At 36.1% G+C, this 23117-nt stretch overlaps 1 protein-coding gene across 1 annotated transcript in view; it reads right to left on the reverse strand.

Moving 5' to 3' along the window:
- MCCC2 (methylcrotonoyl-CoA carboxylase 2) overlaps positions 1 to 23117 on the reverse strand; it is a 37020-nt gene continuing 13903 nt past the window's right edge. The window contains exons 7-17 of the mRNA XM_032095285.1: positions 20944 to 21057; positions 16273 to 16337; positions 15254 to 15353; positions 14225 to 14320; positions 12955 to 13027; positions 12673 to 12749; positions 10567 to 10633; positions 10144 to 10300; positions 9238 to 9352; positions 7912 to 7997; positions 1 to 432 (exon numbers count right to left, since the gene is read on the reverse strand). Of these exons, the coding sequence (XP_031951176.1) occupies positions 315 to 432; positions 7912 to 7997; positions 9238 to 9352; positions 10144 to 10300; positions 10567 to 10633; positions 12673 to 12749; positions 12955 to 13027; positions 14225 to 14320; positions 15254 to 15353; positions 16273 to 16337; positions 20944 to 21057 (1068 nt within the window). The 3' untranslated portion in view covers positions 1 to 314. The remainder of the gene's footprint in view (positions 433 to 7911; positions 7998 to 9237; positions 9353 to 10143; positions 10301 to 10566; positions 10634 to 12672; positions 12750 to 12954; positions 13028 to 14224; positions 14321 to 15253; positions 15354 to 16272; positions 16338 to 20943; positions 21058 to 23117) is intronic.

The raw sequence follows: 23117 nt of genomic DNA on the forward strand, positions 1-23117 counted from the left end.
TATAGCTTACTTTGCACATTTATTTATATAAGATAGTATCAACAGTTTCTTGTCAAACATGAAGTATAATTCTAGAACCTGCAATTTATTCATGCAATGCAGTTATATAAGCACTTAAGTGACTAATCTCAAATCACTATCAAAAAACTAAAGTACCATGTGACAATTACAGTCAGTTAAAATAATGATGAAAGTTTCATTAAAAATAGCATCTTACAAATCTTTATTTTTAATCACCGCAATATTGTAGTTAGTATGCTGCCCAGCCCCAAGAAAAATATACAGAGGTAATTCTGATGATCACACGTTTAAGTTTACATTCTGAAAACTCCAAATTCTGTCTTCTTCGTGGGTGCATTTAGTGCTGCGCTGAGACTGAGGCCCAAAACCAGTCTTGTGTCAGCTGGATCAATAATTCCATCATCCCATAATCTAGAGAAAAACCAAAAACATAACAAACCAGAACTTTTAATAATTAAAAGAAATCAACATACATAGCTGGTATACTTTCAAACCCATGAAACTGGAAATGGTTTATATTAAAGAAAGAGGAGTAAAATAGCTAAATTATACTTAAAACAATGGAGTCAATTCATGCTGTTCATCAGTGCAATAGACTGGTGTGCATTACTCCATGGAATTGTCTTCTAGAACAAAGTATACATTTTAGATAAGTGAAGAATGTCAGATCTACATATTTTGAATAGATTCTTCATAATTAATCATCTCCTTAAAGAAAAAAGCCCTCTTTGCTTGTCAATGTTCACATGGAGAATGACCATCTGTCAATGACCTATTGACATTTAAGAATGCTTGCACTTTAAGGATTATGTCACATCATTATTTACACTATTCAGGTTAATTCAACTGCCAGGTAAGGATGATACAAGTGTTTACTCTTTCATCATTAAAAAGTCAGAATAAATTTCAAGTATTTTCAGAATTTCTGTTGTGGGTTGACCTTTGTTGGATTCCAGGTGCCCTCTGGGCCGCTCTATCACTCGCCCTTCCCAGCTGGACAGAGGAGAGAAAATAAGATGGAAAACAACTCATAGGTTGAGATAAGGCAGTTTACTAAAGCATAAGTGAAAGTTTGCACGGGCACAAAGAGAAAAAAAACCTAACAACTTTATTCTCTACTTGCCATCAGCAGGTGATGTCCAGCTACTTCCCAGGAAAAAGGGCTTCAACATGTGTGGCATTTGCTTGGGAAAGCAAACACTGTAAATAACCAATGTTCTCCTCCTTTCCTTAGCTTTTGGAACTGAGCTGAAGTCATATGCTATGGAATATCCCTTTGGTTAATTTGTGTCAGCAGGCCTAGTTGTGTCCACTCCTAGGATCCTGCCCACCCTAGAATACTGCTGGGGGAAAATGTTGGAGAGAGAGGCTTTCTAGCTACTAATGCAAAGCACAGGACTGTGAAGACTGCTGTGGGAAAATGAACTCCACCTCAACAAGACCCAATACAGTTTCTTTCATTTATTTTACCATTAAGTCAATTTCTGAATGACTGGAAGATACTACCCTCCTTAACCCAGGCTTGAAGGCAATTAAATTATAAATAAGCAACTGTCAAATTCCCAGGTCCCACACATAGCCAACACTTGTAAATGGTCTCTTTGATATTATCCAAAAATTAAGGTCTTTGTGGCATCAGTTCTCAATGATAGCTTCATCCCACCTAAATTAAAATCTGTGTTGAAATTCCCAGCAGGCCATGAAACTGTAAATATTGTTATTTCCCCAGCAAGATATTTAAGCAAGATACCACACTGCTCATTGAAACCCAATCTCATTTAAATGCATTCTTTAATCACCATCTGTAGAACATATGCACACTATCTTTGGTTAAGACAGGGATGCTCCTCCTCCATCCCATCTTTCCCTAGAGAGACTTATTTTGCATTCTTTGTGAACTTAGTTCAGTGTTGGCTAATGCTTAGCTCTTTGTGGAAAACTTAAAAATACAAGAAACAGTCATTAATAGGGAGCCAAGACTGACTCTACCAAGAAAAGGCACAGCCTTTCCTTTCTAACTGAAGTTCCATCTGCAAATTTTATATTGTTTGGAGATTACTTAGCAAAATCTGTTAGACAGGAAACAATATATTTTGCACTCTTCTTTCAGTCCTAAATGTGCCAACCTCATCCCCAAGAAGACTGCAAACTTTACATAAATACATACTTATAAGCTCGAGGCAGCAGCAGACACTTCTGACTGTTTTCCGTATTTGCTTTATTTTGTCATTTGCTGAGAAAGTAATATTCATCAAATCAGATAAAAATATGAGGAGACTGACAATGTATGCTTTTTATTTTACAACATGTATCTATCCTAAGAAGCACAAAATGGAATTGCAGTAGAAGACACCTTTAACAACCTCAGGCACAAGGGCTCAGGCTCAGCTCTAGGAGCACGTTTTCCAACTATTAAAGAACTGTATTTCCAACTAGATAGAGAAAAAAAAGGATACCCAGCTCAGAAAGAATGCTCTACTATAAACAGATCTTATAATGGTGCAGCTTCCCAAGCAGGAAACTGTTAAACTAAATGGGGCACGAGCAAAACTGAAGAAAAGGAGAAGAAAGGGTTTGGAGAAGGGAAGACTTTGCTGCTAACTGGACAAAATCAGGCTTGCTTTCTTGGGAGTGAAAAATCAAATTTTGATTTAAGAAATCTTGCACCACAGTAGTTGTGGCCACAACTCACTGGCCAAGCTGCTAGGTCCCACCCAGCAGAGAAAGAAGCCTGGAAAAATGATAGAATTCTAGAATGGTTTGAGTTGGAAGGAACCTTAAAGATCATCTAGTTCTAATCCCCCTCCCCATGGGCAGGGACACCTTCCACTAGACCAGAGGTTTCTAGAGCTCTGAGTTGCACAGAGCTCCAATCAACCTGGCCTTGGAACACTTCCAGGGATGGGCCATCCACAGCTTCTCTGGGCAACCTGTTCCAGTGCCTCACCACGCTTGCAGTAAAGAATTTCCTCAAATGTAAAAAGGAGAAAAACTTCTGGCATGGCAAAAATACCCCCTGCTATAAACCCAAAATACAAATATAAGAAAACTGTACCTCTAATTTCTTCTCATTTTAGGATTCTCACTCAGTACATCCCTTCTAGTGGGCTACTAACCCAAGCATTGGAATACTCTTAACAGCCACACCGTACCTGCAGGGAAGCGGTACTAACAGCAAATTCTGTTTCAGATGACACAAGAGCCGTCTGTATCATAACTTGGATAAAGTGCATGTTTTAAGCTCCTGCTGTCTGACTCCTGTGAGTAACTTCTTTCCTAACTGTATCTTTAAATTTTAAGTAGTAACTCAATTTTAAGCAGTAACTCATTAAAATATTTGGGCTTATTTGGGCAATACTCTATTGAAAAGAATAAGAGGAACTGCTTCTTACCATACAAAAGCAAAAGCAATTGTAGGCTTTTTTTTTGTTCAAAATAGCTGAAGAAAAGTGGTTTTACAGAGACTTACATAAGAGATGTTTGAATTTGCTCGATTTTTTTCCCAAGACAGTGGTTGTAGCTGTTGATAAAATCTAGCATAACAGAATGGCCAAGACAGTACTTACTACGCTTTCAACTTCATAGAGTGTGCATTACCAAAGTTTAATGCATATGCTTTTTTTCTTCCCCTTGTACTTATATTTTGGTTTATTTATGATGAATATAGTCAGATTAATGTGCCAAAAGAAAGGAGAAGATCCTCCTTAATAGCAAAAATAAAAGTAGTTTTGTGAGGTCAAATAAATCTCAACTCTTCTGTTTTCTTAAGACTGTGAAAGAAATCCCAACTTTATGAACAATTTCAAATAGTAATTTCTATTTTTAAGCAAATTTTGGATTTCTGAGTGATACAGGTTTGCTCTGCATATAAATTTTTTTTCCAATAAATACCTGCAATTAACTTTTTTATTTATGAAACACATTGAAACAGAATGAGGGAATTCATAATACTTAAAATGTTCAACACATCTGCTAAGGGCCTGGAAGGGCAGGGATGAACTGACTCCAAAAGAATCACCAACTTAGTGCAGTACCTTCCAAGCTGCAACTTCATAGTGATTACTGCTGTAATAACCACTTCCAAACATAAAGCACATTTTAATGGCAGATTTGTTTAGTTTTTTTTCTTTTTTTGGTAACAACACAATTGACTTATATTGACAACCGTAGAGATTTGATGTTGCACGGAAGTCAAGCTGCTTTCGTATGGTCACCCCTGGCTTCTGCTTCTCTTTGTTTGAAGAAAACTGCATTCTCTGTTGGGATGTAACATTAATAATTAAACTATCTATTAAAACCCCATTGCTGGAACATGAGTCACACTACACTCATAAAATATCTGTAACTGAGATAGTGTGAGTAAAAGAAATGAAGTTGCCTGAAGTAAAATGCTTGTGTAATTTGTTAAGATGCAAATCACTGAAATCTTTTAAGAAACCTCTGAGCAGATTAATATAACTCATTAAAAAGGGTGCTGCCTAATGACCGCCATTAATTAAGACTGCTCATTGTGAAAGGTTCTAATCAAAAAATTGGTTAAAGTCTGATTAGAAAATACAGCTGCAGGGAACAGTATTGACATCCTGTACATATAGCAAGTTATCACTTAAAAGCAAAATGATTAAAGAATAAATAGGGATATTTGCTTGTCTTTTAAGATCACTAAGGCATTTTCCTTCTCCTTCCTTATTACTTCAAAAAGCTTGATTCAAAGCCTAATGAAGTCAAGTGGAAGGGTCACATCAATCTCAATGGCCATTAAGGGTGAGGCAGACATTAGGCAAGAGAACAACAGCATGAGTGAGCCTCCAAACCAGCTGCACATGAGCAGCAATCACACAACAGTCTTTGTGTTCATCTATCAGTTTTGTTCTCTCAGAAATGCTAAGATGTTTGCTGGAGTTTCCTTGTTGACCTTTTTGGTGGAGGGATCTTACAAAACAAAGGCTGTCCAGATTCAGTTTCAATTACAGCACCCTGACATCTGGTTGACAATCAGCTGTGTTTCTACCATGCTTGAAGCCCAACAGGAAGCACCCTTTAGAGCAAAGGGGACTGGTTACTTCTCCCTGGATTACAGCAAATGCTTGCTAATAAGCAGCTGCTGATGTTGGCTGAGGAAAGGGCTGTCTCCAAGGTGCAAGGTGAGTGGTACATCCCCTTAAGAACACTTGCTGCAAAGACTGTAATCCACTTCATCTCATGGTTTCTGCTTGGACAGCCTACTCCACAATAATGAAAACTTCTGAACTATTGATCTGAGATCTTGCTTAGGAATTAGATAATGCAAAGCATGAAAGGGCAGGAAACATGAGTATATCCACTGAAATACCCAATTAACTCTATGAGAGAGCAATTTAAAAGCTCCTAGACAATGCAGACTGCACCTACTTGAACTGAAAAGCAAGCGAAACCAGCCAGGACTGCTTGACCTGAGCCAGTCACACACTGTTGTCAAAAGCACTCCTTTGTGAAAAGAGGCATTTAACTTTCGTTGCTTATAGCCAGATAAGCCTCAGTGGGATTTCAGCTCTGACATTTGACTTCATGTCTCAGCTGGGCTTATTATCTTTAGTGCAGCGTCACATGAACCCAACCTCATGCAATCCAGACCCACGCTAGTTTTCAGCCAACTCACATCTGTGCACGTCACACCGCCTTTCCAAGCACAAACAGTAAGAAATGCATAACTACCCTGCTTTTTCAAATAAATGACAGGTCACCTAGCACTAAAAGCACTTTCTAACACCTAGGCTGGGCAGATTTAAGCTATTTACTGGGGCGACTAGTAGATTTGTAACCTAACTTCACAAAATGGCCAGATATTCTGGAAACATAAACTGGTAGAAGTTGTTCATTAGAGAGCACAAAGCTAGTATTAAACACTCAATTTTCACGTCTAAAGATCACTGGACATTATTAAAAATTTAAAATGCGGTATTTTTTAATGCTAGTCTTAACCCTACAGGTAAAACTGCTTCCTTACACATTAGTAACTTACTATTGTGAATACTGACAAATACTGTAAATCATCTGTTGGTTTTTGGGAGATGGTAAGTTTTTATATTGCTATTATACCTAATATATTGAATGTTAAATAAATCATGAGTACAAAGAGTCTGAGTGTTTCCAGTGAATGTATAAAAAAAAAAAGTAAAAAAAAAAATCACATTATTCATCTTCTCTGGGGTAGGGATTAATTTTAAATACAGACAGTTTGACTCAATTTTTAAATGTTATTATATGAGTGGAAAATTCTTCTTCTTAAAATACAACTATAACAAATGGTAACTCATATTTTTTTTCATTTTTCCTTCTTGACTTAGAGCACAACGTCAGCTGTTAAAAACTTCTGTGACATTTCTTTTACTACCCATTAAAGATCAATCCTGATGCAGGTATTCATTTGATTAAACACTAAGATTAATGTAGATTTCCCAGGTATAAATATCTCAGTTAAGTTAAGATATAACTCAGTCATAAGTCAGTTATACATCAGATATTCCACTATCCCTACAGAAAAGAGTAAAAGTTAACAGTAATTTCATATCTTACTTCTGATCATGAAGAAGGAGCTCTTCCCGGGTTACCTGTCCCTGCTTCCAGTGGGTGTACATTTCCTTCTTACTCCACAGTTTGAGGAGCAAATCCTTGCTCAGCCATGCCAGTTTCCAGCCTGCCATGCTCTATTTCCTACACACTGGAATGAAGAGCTCTTGTGCTCTAAGAAAAGTGTCTTTGAAGAGTTGCCAGCTCTAATCAGCTCCTCTGTCCTTAAGTAGTTTCCCAGGCCATCTCATCCACTAACCCTTTAAGTATCTGGAACTTCACTCTTCCAAATTTTAGGGTCCAAAGTTTCTCTTTGCTGGCTTGCAATCCTTGAGATCCTGAACTCAGCCAGGGTGTGACCACTACATCCCCAGCTGCTTCCAACCACAATCCCTTTAATGAGCTCCTCTGCACTGGAAGAGTGCACAGGACCAGGAACGCCTTACCTCTGGCTGGCTTGTCTGATACCTGGACCAGGAAGTTCTCTTCCACATACTCCAGGAGTCTCCTGGGTGTTAACTGCCAGCTGTGCTGCTTTCACAGCTGACATCTGGGTCACTGAAATATGCTATCATCAGCAGCTGAGAGCCTGTGGAAAACAAGCTCTTGGATACCACAAGCAGAAATACGTGGAGGAACTTTAGCACTGACAGGATGAAACTAATGCAGAATAACAATCAAAGGCCAAGAAACCCTCCAAGCCACTTTCCACAAGTATCACTTCAGGGTGCCACCTTGGCTTCATTAGCCTAAATAGTTCCTGGGCATTTACTAATATTCCATTAGTCTGAGCATGAAATGCTACTGTAAAGGACTTCTCAGCAAACATGAATATGCTGCACCCATCAGCTAAAGCCCTACAAAAATTGCTATCATCCAATACAATCACCTACCATGACCATGGCTTCAGGTCTTCTCGAAACTGCTAGCTCCTTTTCCACTGGCCTCTTCTACTTGCAGGATCCCACTAAAATGAATTCCTCCCAACACACATGCAGCCACTCATTACATTGTTCAATAGGCTTTAGAAAGGTGACCAGATACTACACCAGGAAGAATGATATAAAACCTATGCAGAACAAAACACATAACATAGAAACTCCATGCTACCACATCATTACTTCTAGAACCAGCAAAGTAATTCCTGCAAGTGCATGCTGTCTTCTGAAACAGTTCATGGTACCAGGTCCCAGAGATAAGACAGACAAGACATTGGTTTCAATGTACATCAAACACAATCTTTGTTTTCGATTGTTCTGTTCTGCTGTTCTTTAATACCAAGAGCTAGATGTCAAGTCCCGTGATTACAATTAAGTTTTAGAATAGTTATTTATATGTTACCTTGCACTGGAATAATAAGGGTTTCCTTCCTCCTCGAACCTCCTAATGATTGGCTCCTTCAAAGCTGCTTCATCCGCCTCAGACAACTAAAAACCAGATAAAATATTCTTTAATATTTTCTTCTACAATGATAGCAGAGCTTTATATGCAGCATCAACCTGAAGATCATACCTACATGATTTCCCCAAAGTTTTTTTACTCTTCTAGCACACAATTATAAATTTTGCATGTTTGATAATAAAATTAAAATACCACTTTTCAAAACAAGTGAGTGGAAAAAGGAGAATAAACATACACTTAAGTGCAAGAGCAATTGCTGATTAGCACTTGAAAAATTACTGAAGCTATTGTACTGAGAAAAAAATTTGGGTTGCCTTTGGCAAGATTTTTTAATAAAGTTAAGTCTGTGCTATTTTAACACTGGGTTTCTCTATGATCCAGACCTGTCACTGTGTAATTGAGGAAACTTTCAAGTTTCTAACACATTTTACTGACATTTAACTACTACTAATTATTTTTCTTGAACTTCTTTCTGGGTATCATGGATTTGGGAAAGTAAGACAGACAGACAGGGGGTGAATATGTTCTACCCACAGAAAGAACAAGTGAAGTGTTGAAAAGGAGTAACGCTGAGATAACATATTCATACTGCTTCACTGTTCTGATTAACTATTCATGATAAATATGAACAATTTTAAGACATCACAATAAAACCGCTTCTTACGGCATCAAGGCACTAATATAACCATAAACCTCATAATTAAAAAAACCCAACTCAGCAGAAAAGAGTGTGCAGAGAAACTGTAAAATATTACTAAACAATATACCTCTAATTTTCAATTAAAATGCTGAAATGAGCTAAAACCTTTCCAAACCTCTCCAGACTTCTGCTGTTACAAGCTTCATAATTCTCAATCACTGAATCATTCAAAGATCAACTTTCTCTAAAACTGCCACCTTCATAGTAATTGGAAAGACACTTTATCCTGACATATTCCTCTTCATACTCCTGAACCAAGGAGATTTCCTGGTTGCTCATCTGGGGCAGAACTAATAACTTGGTGCACAAAGTACAAAAATATGATGGCATATGAAATACTCCTCTTTTTAAGCAAGTTAAGAAATGTTATGAATGATCTTCACATTTCAAAGAGGTAAGCAGTAACATTTCACAAATGCTTCATGTTTGTTAGTGCACTAGGTGGCATTGGGGTAGTTCACTGATGTCTCACTCTTTGTACCCCCCTCCTAGCTCACAAAATGACCAACTCCAGTGAAAGAATAAGTGAAAATGACTTTACTACAAACGAAGGAAGAAAGATGTACCTGTTTTCCCTCCCTTGCTTTTTGGTCCTTAGCTATTGTAGCTAGAACAGTTGCAGCTTGTTCCCCTCCCATCACTGATATGCGAGCATTTGGCCACATATATAGAAATCTTGGACTGAAAAAATGCATATTAAACATTAAGGTAAGACATTGCCATATTTCCTAATGCAGAACTAATTCTCACTCAACTACAAATTCATTTTTATGCATGACAGTATTACAACATATTAGGTTTTAAAAAAGGTACATTAACATACTTCAGTGCTTGCAGCATTGCATTCAAAAATTTTAAAATTCTGTTCATTTCCATTATTCAAACACCTTTTTTTAAATATTTCTCTTTCTTGAGCCTCTTCAGCTCACATCCCCAACCCACAGGAATTTTTCTCCTAAACATCCCAAATAACTTCAATAGTAACAGGAACCTTGAAAAATGAAATTAAAAAATCACATAAACCATGTCCAAAGCATCAACAAAAAAATCTTTAGGGGTTCTAAAAACCTTACTCATAAAAACAGGCTCATTGAAGTGAATAAGGAGTTTTTACACAAGCTGATATACTCTTCCTATGAATGCAGAATAAAGGACCAGCCTATACTGCCCAGTGGTTGTTTAGGACTTCACAATTTTTTCACCAATAACTGAAATGGGAGCAAAAGATGTGAACAGGTTTACATGTTAGAAGGTCTCCTCTGTCACCTAACTCAAGGTGAATCATGAGCCTTATCAGTGTCTACAAATGTCAGGCTGCTATATTTACTTATGAACATATTCACTGAGAACTGTTTTATTTTCCAAACAGCACAATTTCTTCAAGAGTTCAGATGGTTTTTCAGAATGGTACTTCAAGGTTATGCTCTCTTAAATTATTTTTATCTGCTGTCATAATTCGAAGCAACACCTACCTATATGCTCTTCCACACATCCCATAGTTTCCAGCTCCATAAGAGCCACCAATAATGACGGTTATTTTAGGTACATTGGCACAAGCTACAGCAGTTACCATCTTGGCACCATCTTTTGCTATCCCTCCAGCCTCATATTCTCTGCCAACCATGAAACCTAAAGAAATACATGAACAAAGGCTCATCAGCTTTATATTACAATACTGTGTCATATGTCATACTACGTGCTTCACAGCACATGCAGAAAGAACTGAGGAGCAAATCCTAAGGCAAGGCCTTCACCAGCTGCTGACAGGCTGATTTCCAAACAGGCTGGAGATGTAGGTACTACAAAGCACACAAGAGGCTGTGTAGAACGCAGCCTCAAAAGCTAACAGTGAAGTTTACAACACAGTGAAACCTCAAAATACTGATCTTACTCACCTGTAATATTCTGCAAAAACACAATGGGAATATTTCTCTGACAACACAACTGGATAAAATGTGTACCCTGTGGAGAGGAAAAAAAGAAAAGAGTAAGCCATTAAAAATTAGACAAGTGAAGCTATCACTACCAGCACTTTGAAGTCTGTGCTAAATCCTTCCACTAAAGTCCAGCAGAGTACTTCCATCAGGAAGCGCTATACTACTTCTCCTTCACTCAAAGCTAACTGCAAAACATGCACTCATGGTAGCAGAATTAAGAGATCTCCGAAAATGTGTGAGCCCATGGTAAAACAGAAATAATATCCTTAAAAAGCGTAACTACTAATACCAAAAAGCTCAACTCCTGTGACTCAGCCTAAACACGCAGTTAAACCACAGACAGCTTCAGTGTGGCATCTGACATCAAGTTTGGTAAGACTCTGTCAGAGAAATTAAGACAGTCAGTCAGAGAAACATATCTCCACATTTTCTGTACAAAATAGAAGCAGTCTTTGAAAATGGGAAAGGCCACACACATTATTTACTCATGGCCCTGCCAACTGCTGTAATGTTTTCTCCTTTTCCTGACCGCAGATGCCCTCTCTCTATTTACTAGCAGAAGACCAATTTCCTAGCACAGTTACAAATAGTAGATTCCAAGCCTCTGTTTCGACTAATCTAAATCAATAAAGCTCCTCAGGTTATTTATCTGCTTGCTAGTGAACAAAACAAAACAAGGTTATGTAGCACAACTGAGAAAACATCTAACCTCTTCGTATATAAAACCTGCAAAGATTATAAAAAGAAAAAAGAGAGAACAATAATAAAGTATAATCAGAGAAGCACGTGAATAGCATAGTGATGATCACAGGAAAAATATGCAACAATTCATTACAAAAATGCAAAGAAAGAAAAGGAGTATTGCTAGAGCATGTTCCTTATAGAAGCAACAGCATGGACAAAGGTTTCTCTAGAAGTGAATTTCCTTTTACAGTACTGATATGCCAGTAACAGTCAGAAAATGAAGAATCCTTACATTTCTTTTCATCGTTAGGAAAAGAAGTTGTAACGCTAAATTGTTAGAAAAATACTGGAAGTATTAGAAATACTGCAAGAGTTATTTTCTACTCAGAAATAACTGTTAAAACAAATGTCAGATGAAAAAAAAGTCATTTACCACAGTGCTCCAAGTGGGAACTATTCCTTCAGCACATGAAACTCAATTTTGTGTATTCTTTTGTAACAGCAATAAATCCAGTAAAATTACTTCCTTTCTCCACTTTTCTCATCAATGCTTCCTTTTTCTGTATATTCAGACCCCCATTTCAAACAGCGATTTCCTCACCATTAGCTCAAGAAGCATGTTGGAACAAAACTAGCATATATAACTGCTATTACAAAAAATTCAACTGACAGTTGTTTCTTGAAAAAATAAAGAACTGAAGCAAACAACAGAGACCAAAGTAAGCACTTTGCCATACCCAGATACTCTTTATCACCATCATTCCCTGAAGTCCAAACTGTAAAGCACTCTTAACTGTAATAAAATCACAATATTCCTTCATAGATGGCCTTTCATTCACCAAACAGGTATTTTAGCTCACAGATTTTGAGAGAGTGCACAGGTTTTCACTCATTATTCTAAGACAGGAGACACTGCAGCAAAGTATAAAAATTAAAAGTCTGGTAAGCCGATGAACTGAGTGCTGGAATCCCGGCTTTAAATTTTCCAGTTATTACAAAAACAACAATGTAATTTTCTGTAGTAGCTCATGGTTTAGAGGTTAGGAATACTCAACAGGGTATTTGATGCAATCAGCATGGACTTGTAGCAGCTCTAAGTTTCAGGATATACTATTTCAACTATGCTGTATTCACACGAATCCAAATGCTGTTCTGCTATTGGTCTATCTTCTTCACATCAGAAAAATCTACCACTGTTTCTAAAATATGGTCCATTGTTTTTTACAGCTTATTAACAGCTTATAACTGTTTCCCATTTACAAGAAAAATGCGGTGCAGGTTCTCTTTCTCTATTTAAAAAACTTCCTCATTTCAAGAGCAAGGTGTCCACCAGAAGTTTTGTTTCTCAGTGGCAAAGAAGCTAATAATCTATCTATTTACCTTTTTTGCTGACTCTGAGAAAAGAACTCCATTGTTTCCAATAATTCCTACTGGGTAACCAAAAATTCTTGCAAATCCTAAAGGAGAAAGATTAATTTGTAAATTTCCACACATATTTATTTTTCCATAGCATATAAACGTGACACTTTGTCCTGGTAACAGAAACTGCCATACTTCCGAAGATAAAGATAAACGTCATTAAAAATACCAGAGGGTGAGTCAGAATAAATCCAACTATAAAGCTAGTGGGAACATACACAGAATAATTATAGTTCTACTTACCTGTAACTAAAGTATCCCCATACAAGGCTTTGAATTCATCAAATCTACTTCCGTCTACAATTCTAGCAATGACCTTAAGAAAAAAAAGGAAAAATAACATTAAATTCCTAATCCTTCAAGGTTTTTAATTTGTTCAGAGGAAAGACCATGGTAACATGTAACTTGAAATCTTTACATTTACAGAACATCAAGCATCCCACCATATAAACAGTTTGGATGGCAGGCAAAGCCCATTTAGTTTTTTAAGTGTGATTCATTTACACGTTTGTAAAAAATGGAATTTCAAGATTAAGAATGGTCTAACCAAATAGTGAAATTATACATAGAACAACATTTTCCTGATTAGTTGAATTTCAAAGAAAAACCTCTGCTTATATTAATCAATAGCCTCTCATTTGTAAAGAAAAAACCATATACACTCACGAGTCACTTTCTTAGAGATATGATTATTTTTAGGCTTGTTTGAGTTTGCAACACACAAAAATAATGAAGATCTGATTTGAGGTTTCTCTGTGATGCAGAGGAGCCATTTTTAATAAATACAGATCCACTGCTAGCAAGACATTTGTCAGAAGATATTTATTTCCACTTTAAAAGAACATAAATTGGAACTATTGCAACTTGTGAGAGTGAATATGAAACTCAACGAAACTGTTCATCTCTTTTTCCCCTTAATGCCAAGCAAATCCCAGTAATTTCTGCCAAACTTTTTAAGAGAGGTACATACTAAGACACTTCCTAAAATACATACTTGGTTAGTAGTGAAAAAGGCTCTGAATGTGGGATTTATGCAAAATATGAGGAAGGATGTTGGCTCAGACGAAGGTTCCAAGGCAGATAATTACACTAGACCAGCAGTACAGTACAATAGTATTTGTATGCAGATGGGAGAAGGCTCAATTGTTTGGTGTGCTTATACTCCATGAATCTTGAAACAATTCATCTTTCGAAGGGTCAACAGAAAAAGAAAACCATCATATCCCTGGGCAAGTCTATAGAATGCTTTCCCAATGAGGAGTTCCCATTTCTGTCAGCTTTTTCAGAATGTTACCGAACTCTCATCCTTGCTCAACCTTCTTAAAAGTATAACCAAAAAGTACTATATTCTCAACAGTCACTGTTATCACAATAGATCTGCTGGACAAAGCTACAAAGAAATAACTACCCAAATCAGGTATTATCAATTATTAACAATTATAAAGAGTGATTTCCCGCAATAAAATGGGTGCATGCACGTATGGACATACGGATCTTGCATTAAGACTCATACCTCTTTGACATCAAAATTTCTTTTTAGCTGGTCACCGACTATTCCATATATTTCATCAGCTGGAAATAAAGGCTCTTCTGATGGTTCTATAGTCACCTATAGTAATTTAACAAAACAATTTACACAACAAAGGAACCATCAGCCCACATTATGAGTTAAAAATTCAAATAACAAGTAATTTGTCACCTTCTTTGAGCACAGACTTCTCTTCACCAACCATATCAAAATGCCTGTACTGGCTTATAATTTTGTATAAAGACCAAGTTCCCTAAACTGAAGGCTGATAACAGCTTCTCACTTACTGTTACCTTTTTTCTACTCCTGCATATATCTCCACATATGCTCCACCTCTTCAATGTTATAAAAAAATTAGGCATGTCCTCCTATTTGCTTACTTTCCCCCTGCACCCTATAAGGCAGGCAGCATTCTGAAAAACTGGTAAAGATTTTTGTCACACAACTGAATACAACTTCTTGCCTTCCTTGAGCTTCCATTTACCCTCTCAGATCTCCTACTAAAATAAAATAAGGCAATTCCACCCCCATATGCTATCCATCCCATTTATTACAAGGAATTCTTAAATCAATACAATTCATTGACAAGATTCACATCCACACCCTCAATTTTCAACTTCTCATTAATAATCCCAGAAAATGTCTATTCAAAAAGATCCTTTAGCAGGTATCTAATTTTAAGTCCATGGAAATGATCATGTCAGTTTAAAATTAAATTAAATGTCTTGCAAGACTAGATTAATCTAAAAGTGTAATTCTATGACTCTGAAGCACTCTTCTAGTCGCTCCACTCTTGCATTTAATCCCAGTAGTTTTATTCAGAATAATAAAGTGGGAATGTAATTGCAACATCAGAGAAATCTTTACGGATGAGAACCATCCATAACTCCCATTTTCAAACATGTAAAATCATAGACAAAATATGTATTATATAAAATAAGTGTTACAACAATCGGGCTAAGAAAAGCATTCCTAATTTCAGCAATGCAGTGTTTTCAGACTCCATAGACTTACATCTACTTTCTTCTGGAGATTCAAACTTCTTACAGCTTTCCTTGCCAGATGAAGTGCATGATTGTCGTCCAAAGCATAATGATCTGTTACACCAGATTTTCTGTATATAAATAACAATAGCAATATGGCTAACTTAGGGGAAAAAACAATAAATCAGGCAATGAAAACTTAAAATTTTAAAGCTGCTAAGACCTTGAATATATAGATGCAACAATTCAGCTCTCTGTGTTTTATTATTAAATTACCTAAAAAAACCCCTATGCCTGACCTTTTCTTCAAAATAGTATATTCAAGTTAACAGACATGAAATAAAATAGCAACTGCAGGAAATAAAAAAATCTAAATGATGATATAAAATATAACAAGCATTGTTCAAATGCACCAAAAATTCATTTCAATTATAAAGAAAAACATGTTTACAAAAACGGCATGAACTGCCCTTCAAAACAATTTTTTATTCACTTCAGCAAACTGAAGTAACAAATAAGCATTTATTATACAGCAATACGTAACTTACTGTGCAGTAATACCTAATTTTTTGTTTATTATTAATTGCAGAGCTTGAAAGTGCATTGATTTTTCTGGTTTGATAACAAGTATTCTTTTACAAAAAGCACAAGCTATTTTGATCTTGCTTGTAGTGAATTCTATGTGGCAGTAAGAAAGATACAATCTGCAAAATGCATTATCTTTCTCAATAGATATCATTCTATTAACACTCAGTATTAAAACCCTCCACATTATGCATGATGCTGCAGTATGCTAGACATGTATTTTAAAGCAGTAAATGAAGGAAGCAATCCTAACTAGAGTAACACAATGTAACTGTGACATTCTAACAATGAAATGATCTGTCAGCACCAGATAATAACACAGAAATAATTTAAAAAATGTAAATACAGCTTAAGAAAGATCTAAAACAAAATACAATAAAATAAGGGAAAGGCAGGGGAAGGGGAAGGGCAAAGGGAAGTCCAAAATATGGAAGAAATTAACTCTGTGAAAATATTTCTTTAAACCTGCAGTGAAGATCTGCCCCTCCAAGATCCTCTGCTGATACCTGTTCACCTGTTGCTGCTTTAACCTACCACAAGAAAAGGAAAATGAGCTTCACAGTTGACACCTGTCTTGCATTAATATTTATACTATCTTAGGTACAGCAATAACAGAGATCTTTGCAAATGCTTCTTCATTAATCATATTTCCCTGTTTACTCTCCCTCAGAGCATCAAAATGTGACAACACAGAATCTTGTCAAAATTACTTTTTTTGTTTGGCTTTGCATCCTTACTCTAATGTTAATATATAGTTTTTATTGACACAGACACTCCCTGCTGTTCTATTTACTGCTGTGTCCCTCATTAATGTGAATATACTTACGCATCCTTTAGATTCATAAACATGCTTTTTCACAAAAATTTTCTCAGCACTTAACATGGAATTTCAAATGGGATATTTCCATGCGTTGTTTCAAGCAAACAATACTCCAGCTGAAACGTAGCATTTTTCAATTTTGTTTTCTCTACACAAACTCTTAATGGGTTTTAACTTACTCATTTTAAATATTGCCATAAAACAACCATTAGAAGTTGTCCATTTTCTAAACCTTCCAGCAAACACACAGTAATTTATTAATAACAATTTTCTTTAAAAGAGCATAACAGTGGCATGTAACTGTTTGGATCAAGTATGATGTGTCCATAAAAGTACCTGGACTGAGAATCCAAAGCCTAGATCTGTGTAATCTTAGACCTGAAAGGGTAGTTTTAAGAGTGAATGGTCTCCTTCTTAGCACAAAGCAGTATAATTTACTACTGGGGTTAAAAAAAAACCCCAGAAGACTTCTTGAGGCATTTGCACTCTACAGTAAGTGCTTTGAAAAGGATTCCTTGAAAGCTAGTGAAACCATTATTCATCATCCACAGAGAGTACAGAGGTAGAGTACAAGCAATGGAAGGGAGAACTATCATTTCCAGACCAGATTTCAGTTTCATGTCTAAAATCAAAGCACACTAATTATATAAATATGTATATATTCTCACACACACACTTCCAAACTGTCAAGCTTGCAAATTTAAGTATAGATATTTCTTCAACAGTAGGAGTTTTGCTTTGAAATTTGAATTACTCATGGAATATGAAGGTGTGGCACACTAATTAATGGAAAGTTTCTGTCAGAGACATAATTAACTTTAGTCTTCATTAAATACTGAACATAAGAACATACTTTTAAAAGAAGTCAGGAAGATTTCTTCACTGAAAGGGTTATGCAGCACTGGAACATGCTGTCCAGGGTAGTGGTTGAGTCACCATCCCTGGAAGTATTTAAATGCATATAGATTTGACATTTAAGGGGCATGGTTTAGTGGTGCATTTGGCAGTGTGAGGTTAATGGCCAGACTCAGTGATCTTTAGGGTGTATTATAACATAAGTGATCCTACCATTTGATTTTATGATTTTATGATTGTATGAAATAATTACATAAATCTCTCTTTACACAACCAGTTATACTGTTAACTACTCCAGAACTTGGCACAAAGCTGAATAGCACAATGACTTACATTAGCACAGAAATCCAGAGACTAATTTTAAGATATTTTACAAAAATGGCTTTTTTATTTTTTCCACAGAGATGAAGTTTTCCTTCTCCAAATCATAGTATCGGAGCTGTGGGCTCTGTCTGCCACCATGAGAGATTGCAAAGTTTAACTCCTCTGCTCAACGCAGGGTCAGCCAGAGAAGGTTGTTAATGGCCATGTAATGACCATGACTTTTGAATATCTCAAGGATGGAGACTCCACAACTCTCTGGACAGAGAGACTAATTATGAGTAACACTAGGGATTTTTCTTTTTTCACTTCCTCAGGATGTTTTGTTTTAGGCAGATAAGCAGTAACATCCAATCCAATTTTCTTCATATAGGAAAGACGTTTTGGAGAACAGAGCTTACACAGTAACGGCTACAATATCTGCTACAGCATGGAATGGCAGTTTCTATAGGAGCCTGAAGTAGTTTTGATGCTTAGAAGGCGGCAAATAGAATATTTTCAGTAAGAGTATCAAAAACTCTACAGAACAGAAAGGCTGACAGTAGAGATAATAAAGTTTGATCTATACACATAAAGATAAGGATCATTACATCTGCAGGTTGCTAAGAAACAAATTAAATTGGAGGATAGCTGTGAAATCTTCCTCTGAAAATGGAGGAAGATTTTAAAACTTTCTAACTTCGTGACATCCTTGCAGTCACCAACTTGCCTAGTCAAGCCTTCCCCCTGAGTTCTGACTTGGGTCACTCTTTTCCAGGTGCCTATCCTGGCAAAAGTCTCATGTGCTACAGATCAGTGACACACATGTATGATCTGAATTGCCTCATGATGTCAAATGATTACCATTCCCAGAGAACAAGAGGCTGGCTCTCTTTTTTCATCTTCCAAGCCAGCTTTCTGGGTTGTACTGGGTATTACATGTCTTACCGAAAACCTTTTGAAAAGGTTTGTACTTGGACGCTCAGGTGTTCCTGCAACCAGGGCAGTTATTCTTAGTTATAGTAACGAACCTACTAAAAGTCTGATGTACAAAGTTCATGTCTTTCACCATACTAATTTTCTTATCTCAAGGAACAGATGTATGAATCACAAAATGTTACTCAACTAATATTATTCTCAGATAGTATCTTCATCCATGTTTACGCAACTTTTCAACAAGAAACTCCAAATATCTAAATTACAGTGATAAATCTACAAAGAATTACTTAATTTTGAGGAGTATTTGTCTTTGTTTACATATAAACAAGCTGAAAAACACTAATACAAGATAAAAAGGAGCAGAAACCTAGGTAAGACATTTGAAACAATTACTGTCAATGAAATTCTAACAACCAAATTCTAATGAGCAGTAAATAAATTAGCCTGACATTACATAGTTGCTTTTCATTACTTTATCTGCTTCTCCTGCTTACTTTGTTCTTCTTATCAACTTGAAAAGGCTCCACCAAAATAATAAATTTCTTCAAACTAAATGCCTTGTTTTATTAAGGTACACAACAAAGTATCCCTGTACTTTCAGATATATGTCCCATGCCCCTGCTTTCCATATGCCAGTTAAATTCTGAATTTATTTAAGACGTACAAATGTAAGACTTCTTTTTTTTTTCTTTTTTTTTCTTTTTTCTTCCCTTTTTTTTTTTAACTGCATAAGAATTTAAAACCCATCTATACACTGAACTTTGAAAAAGGCACAAAATGACAAATCCACTTTTACCAACAAGATGATACAGTGGGGAAAAAATTCACTCTAAAGAAAAAGAATGCAATATAAAAATATGCTGTGGAAATGAGAGCAAAGCTATACAAGTAAACACTAAATCACAGTAAAGGATGAGCCCACCATACTTTTAATGAGAGTAACACAATCATGCCTTAGGAACTAGTCAACAAACAAATCTGTCAGTGCCTGTTCTCCCGTAGTTTAATGGGACATGCCACATTTTCCCAGTATCTTAATTGAAGGAAGAGACTTCCAAGAGACTTTGCCTCCTCTGTTACTAGAGGAATCAATGGAGCAGTATCTTCATTAACAATGCTGTTACAAAACAATTTCTCCGTTTCAGCATGCTCAAGTTGGAAGGACTCTTGAGAGACATTTGATGTACGTTTGGCTTTGTCACTGGAAGCACACCTAAAAGTTCCCAAAAGACTGTAACCAAAACAGAGCTATCGTGCTGCCTCAGACCAGTTTGTACAATAAATTTGACAAGCATTTGACTATTTCAAAAGAGCAAGTTTATCCAGCCATGTTTCACCAAGACTTAATAGTTGTGATGAGTGATGCTGTTAGTTCTAGCACTAACATTTATTACTGAAAATACATTTTCTTCTCACAAAGCTTGTGTTAAGTAGAATAATCTTTGTCGGCAAAAGACTGACATTATTGTATTATTATTTGTATTGGTATAGAATTGAGCATACACCAGAACATACAGTTATTTCTAAAATAGTAAACCATATTCAAGCATTCCTTTTGTTGTGCCAAGCTACTGTAATTTTAAAGCTCTCTTATACTGCAGTATTTTGCAGTCACAAATTCCACTATGAGTTCCACAACAAAGCAAGTTTTAATTCACAGGAATTCTTCAGGTCAGTTTCCTTAGAAACAATTTCCTTACAAAGACAGAAAGGAAGACAGAAAGAAAGACAAAGGTGAAAAGACAGAAAGAGAGAAAGACAAAGTACTGTGACAAACTCCATCATAAGTGTGTCTCCTTTGTCAGCAAACTGACATAAAAATATAGCAGACCAGTCCTGCTTCAGATGTTCTTTGATCTTGACTTTGAGATACAATAGAGATGGTTGTGATTTTTTCAAATTTCATGTCAAACCTAGAGAGTACATAACGGAATATAGAAACAATTTTTATAATTTAAATTGTGCACAGCAATCTAAAAGCAGTACTATAAAAACACCTTAACACAGTCTAGTTTATAAATATACACCTCTAATGAACAGAAGAGATTTGACTTAGGATAGAAACATTCAGACATACTTAAAAATACAAACTAATCTACAGAATATCTAGAAATATCTCGCCAAGAAATGTCTCAATTGTTTAAGGTAGACAATTATTGCAGCATGATTTGGGAGGAGTGGGAGGAACGGGGCCATGTCACTAGAAACTTCTGTATCCTTACCAGTGGTGGCCCTCCCAGGAATATTGTTCCCTGTTTGCCAACAATAATACTTTCATCAGCCATTGCAGGTACATATGCTCCTCCTGCTGTACAAGATCCCATGACTACTGCTATCTGTTGGAAAACAAAAAGCACAAGTTGATGAACTGTTCAATCCTTAAAAATAGCAAAGGCACAAGATATTACGTATTTTAATACAGGTCATTGGACAGCATTGCAAGATTATTTTTGCCTAAGAGAGCAAACATTTTTATGTTTTAGCATTTCTTTAAAAAATAAGGAATCTTCCATTTTCAACAGTCTTTCGAACTATGATCTTCAGACTACCCTGCTGGAAAATTCACGTATGAAGTACCATCAGCTACTTATGTGGTATGTTTGAAGAGACACACATTCTACCATGGAATTTGGTTTTACTGATCAACATTAAAGGTTAAAACATAGAGGTTTCTCCTAGTATTTACACTAAAGTCAGGACTTCAGTTACTGATTATTGGCATAATTTCACCAGTGTTAACATCCTTTTAAGGAAATTTCTCCCATCTCCTAGTATGCTACTTCAGGTCTTCAGTGGATCAACTAATTAATTTTGCCCTTTTGAGGTGTGTTGAGCATCTCATTATAGGCTTCAACAAGAATAATCTCTGCTTCATCCTTTTCCCTAATTTTGAGATGAACACCTATCCAGTGAACATTTTCTACCAGTAATATTTTGGTGATACTTTTATAAAACTGATTTGACCCCAGATATGATGAATACTGTAACTGTAGACAATCATGGAAATGAAGTTTCTCAATTTCTCCTTCACAGGAGCATCTTCAAAGACCCTTTCAAGACACTTGTAGAGCAGAAGAAAAGGAATACTCATATGGAAAAGGCAAACACTTTCTTTCACAACCATACATAAACACAAAAACACCCTAAAAAACCCCCAGGAAACAATGTTATTTAAGGTTAAGTTTGTTTCAAGATATTTCTAAGGATAATTTAGAAGAAGAAAACAGCACATAGAAAAACAAAACTTCCAAATCACATTATGCTTATCTAAAGCAGGAGTAGATGAACTATGTCAATCTGCTATCATCAAATCAAACTGCCTTTTCAGCAAACAGTTTTCAGTATTGCAAACTGTATTCAGAGTCACATGATTAATCTACAGTATTCTGTTGTGCATTTAATAAATGACTCCTGGTAAATTAAAAAATAACATGAACCTCTAGAAATGGGAGAAACTTGGGGTAAATATTTCATTTTTTCCTCCAAGATTTGTGCTTTTTTCCTATTCTTAATTTCACCATGCTCACATGTGAAATGTGCCTGCATTTAAACTTTAACTCAGGTGTTAATTTTTTCCAACTGGAATATGTATCTACTGGAAAAAAAAAACCTACCTGTCAAGCTCCCAAATAATGTCCTACATCCTGACTTAATTTTCTAAATTGCTGCAAAGAAATTCTTCATGTGTTCAACAAAAATCAACAGTCCTGAGTGCACATACACTATTTCATATCCGCTGATCCATCCCCCATCGTTATCCATGCAGCGTATGAATGTGACAGAGCTCAGGAAGCAGCTAATGAGGAGCTAATCACATCTTTCTGATTCACACCCATATGGGCAACAATATAATTTAAGCTGTAGTGGGTGTAAAATAAATTAGTCACAGGTAAAAGTGGAGGGGGAAATTAAAAGCACTATCAGCAACCAGAAAATTAAAATGGGAAAAAAAAGCAAGCACTTTAAGGGCCAAACTGAGAAGAACTGATGAACTGATGAACAGACCTTCAGGCAGGCCACAGCACAGAACATCAGGTAGCAAAACTAACAATATCCAGACTCCCATGTCAGAAGAATTGACCAGAGTGGAGATCAGAGAGAGCATAATTTCTTAATTCCATTTTCTAATAAAACATGCTCTCAGACAGGGAAGATGGTTCGATGGTTCTAGCTACCACTATCTGTTAGCACAGGACCAATAATAGATTTACAAAAATAACAGTGCCTCCTTGAAATAATAAAAAAAAAGGATAGATACATCTCCCAAACAAAATGCACCCTTATTACGTTCTTTAAATAAAGGAAATACTTCAGTAAAACATTTCTCCCAGTCTTCCACAAATATTTAAAGAAAGTGTCATACTGGGAAAATTTAACTTTCATCAGTGTCATAACA

Source organism: Corvus moneduloides, chromosome Z (assembly GCF_009650955.1).
Source record: "Corvus moneduloides isolate bCorMon1 chromosome Z, bCorMon1.pri, whole genome shotgun sequence".
NCBI classification, from domain to species: Eukaryota; Metazoa; Chordata; class Aves; order Passeriformes; family Corvidae; genus Corvus; species Corvus moneduloides.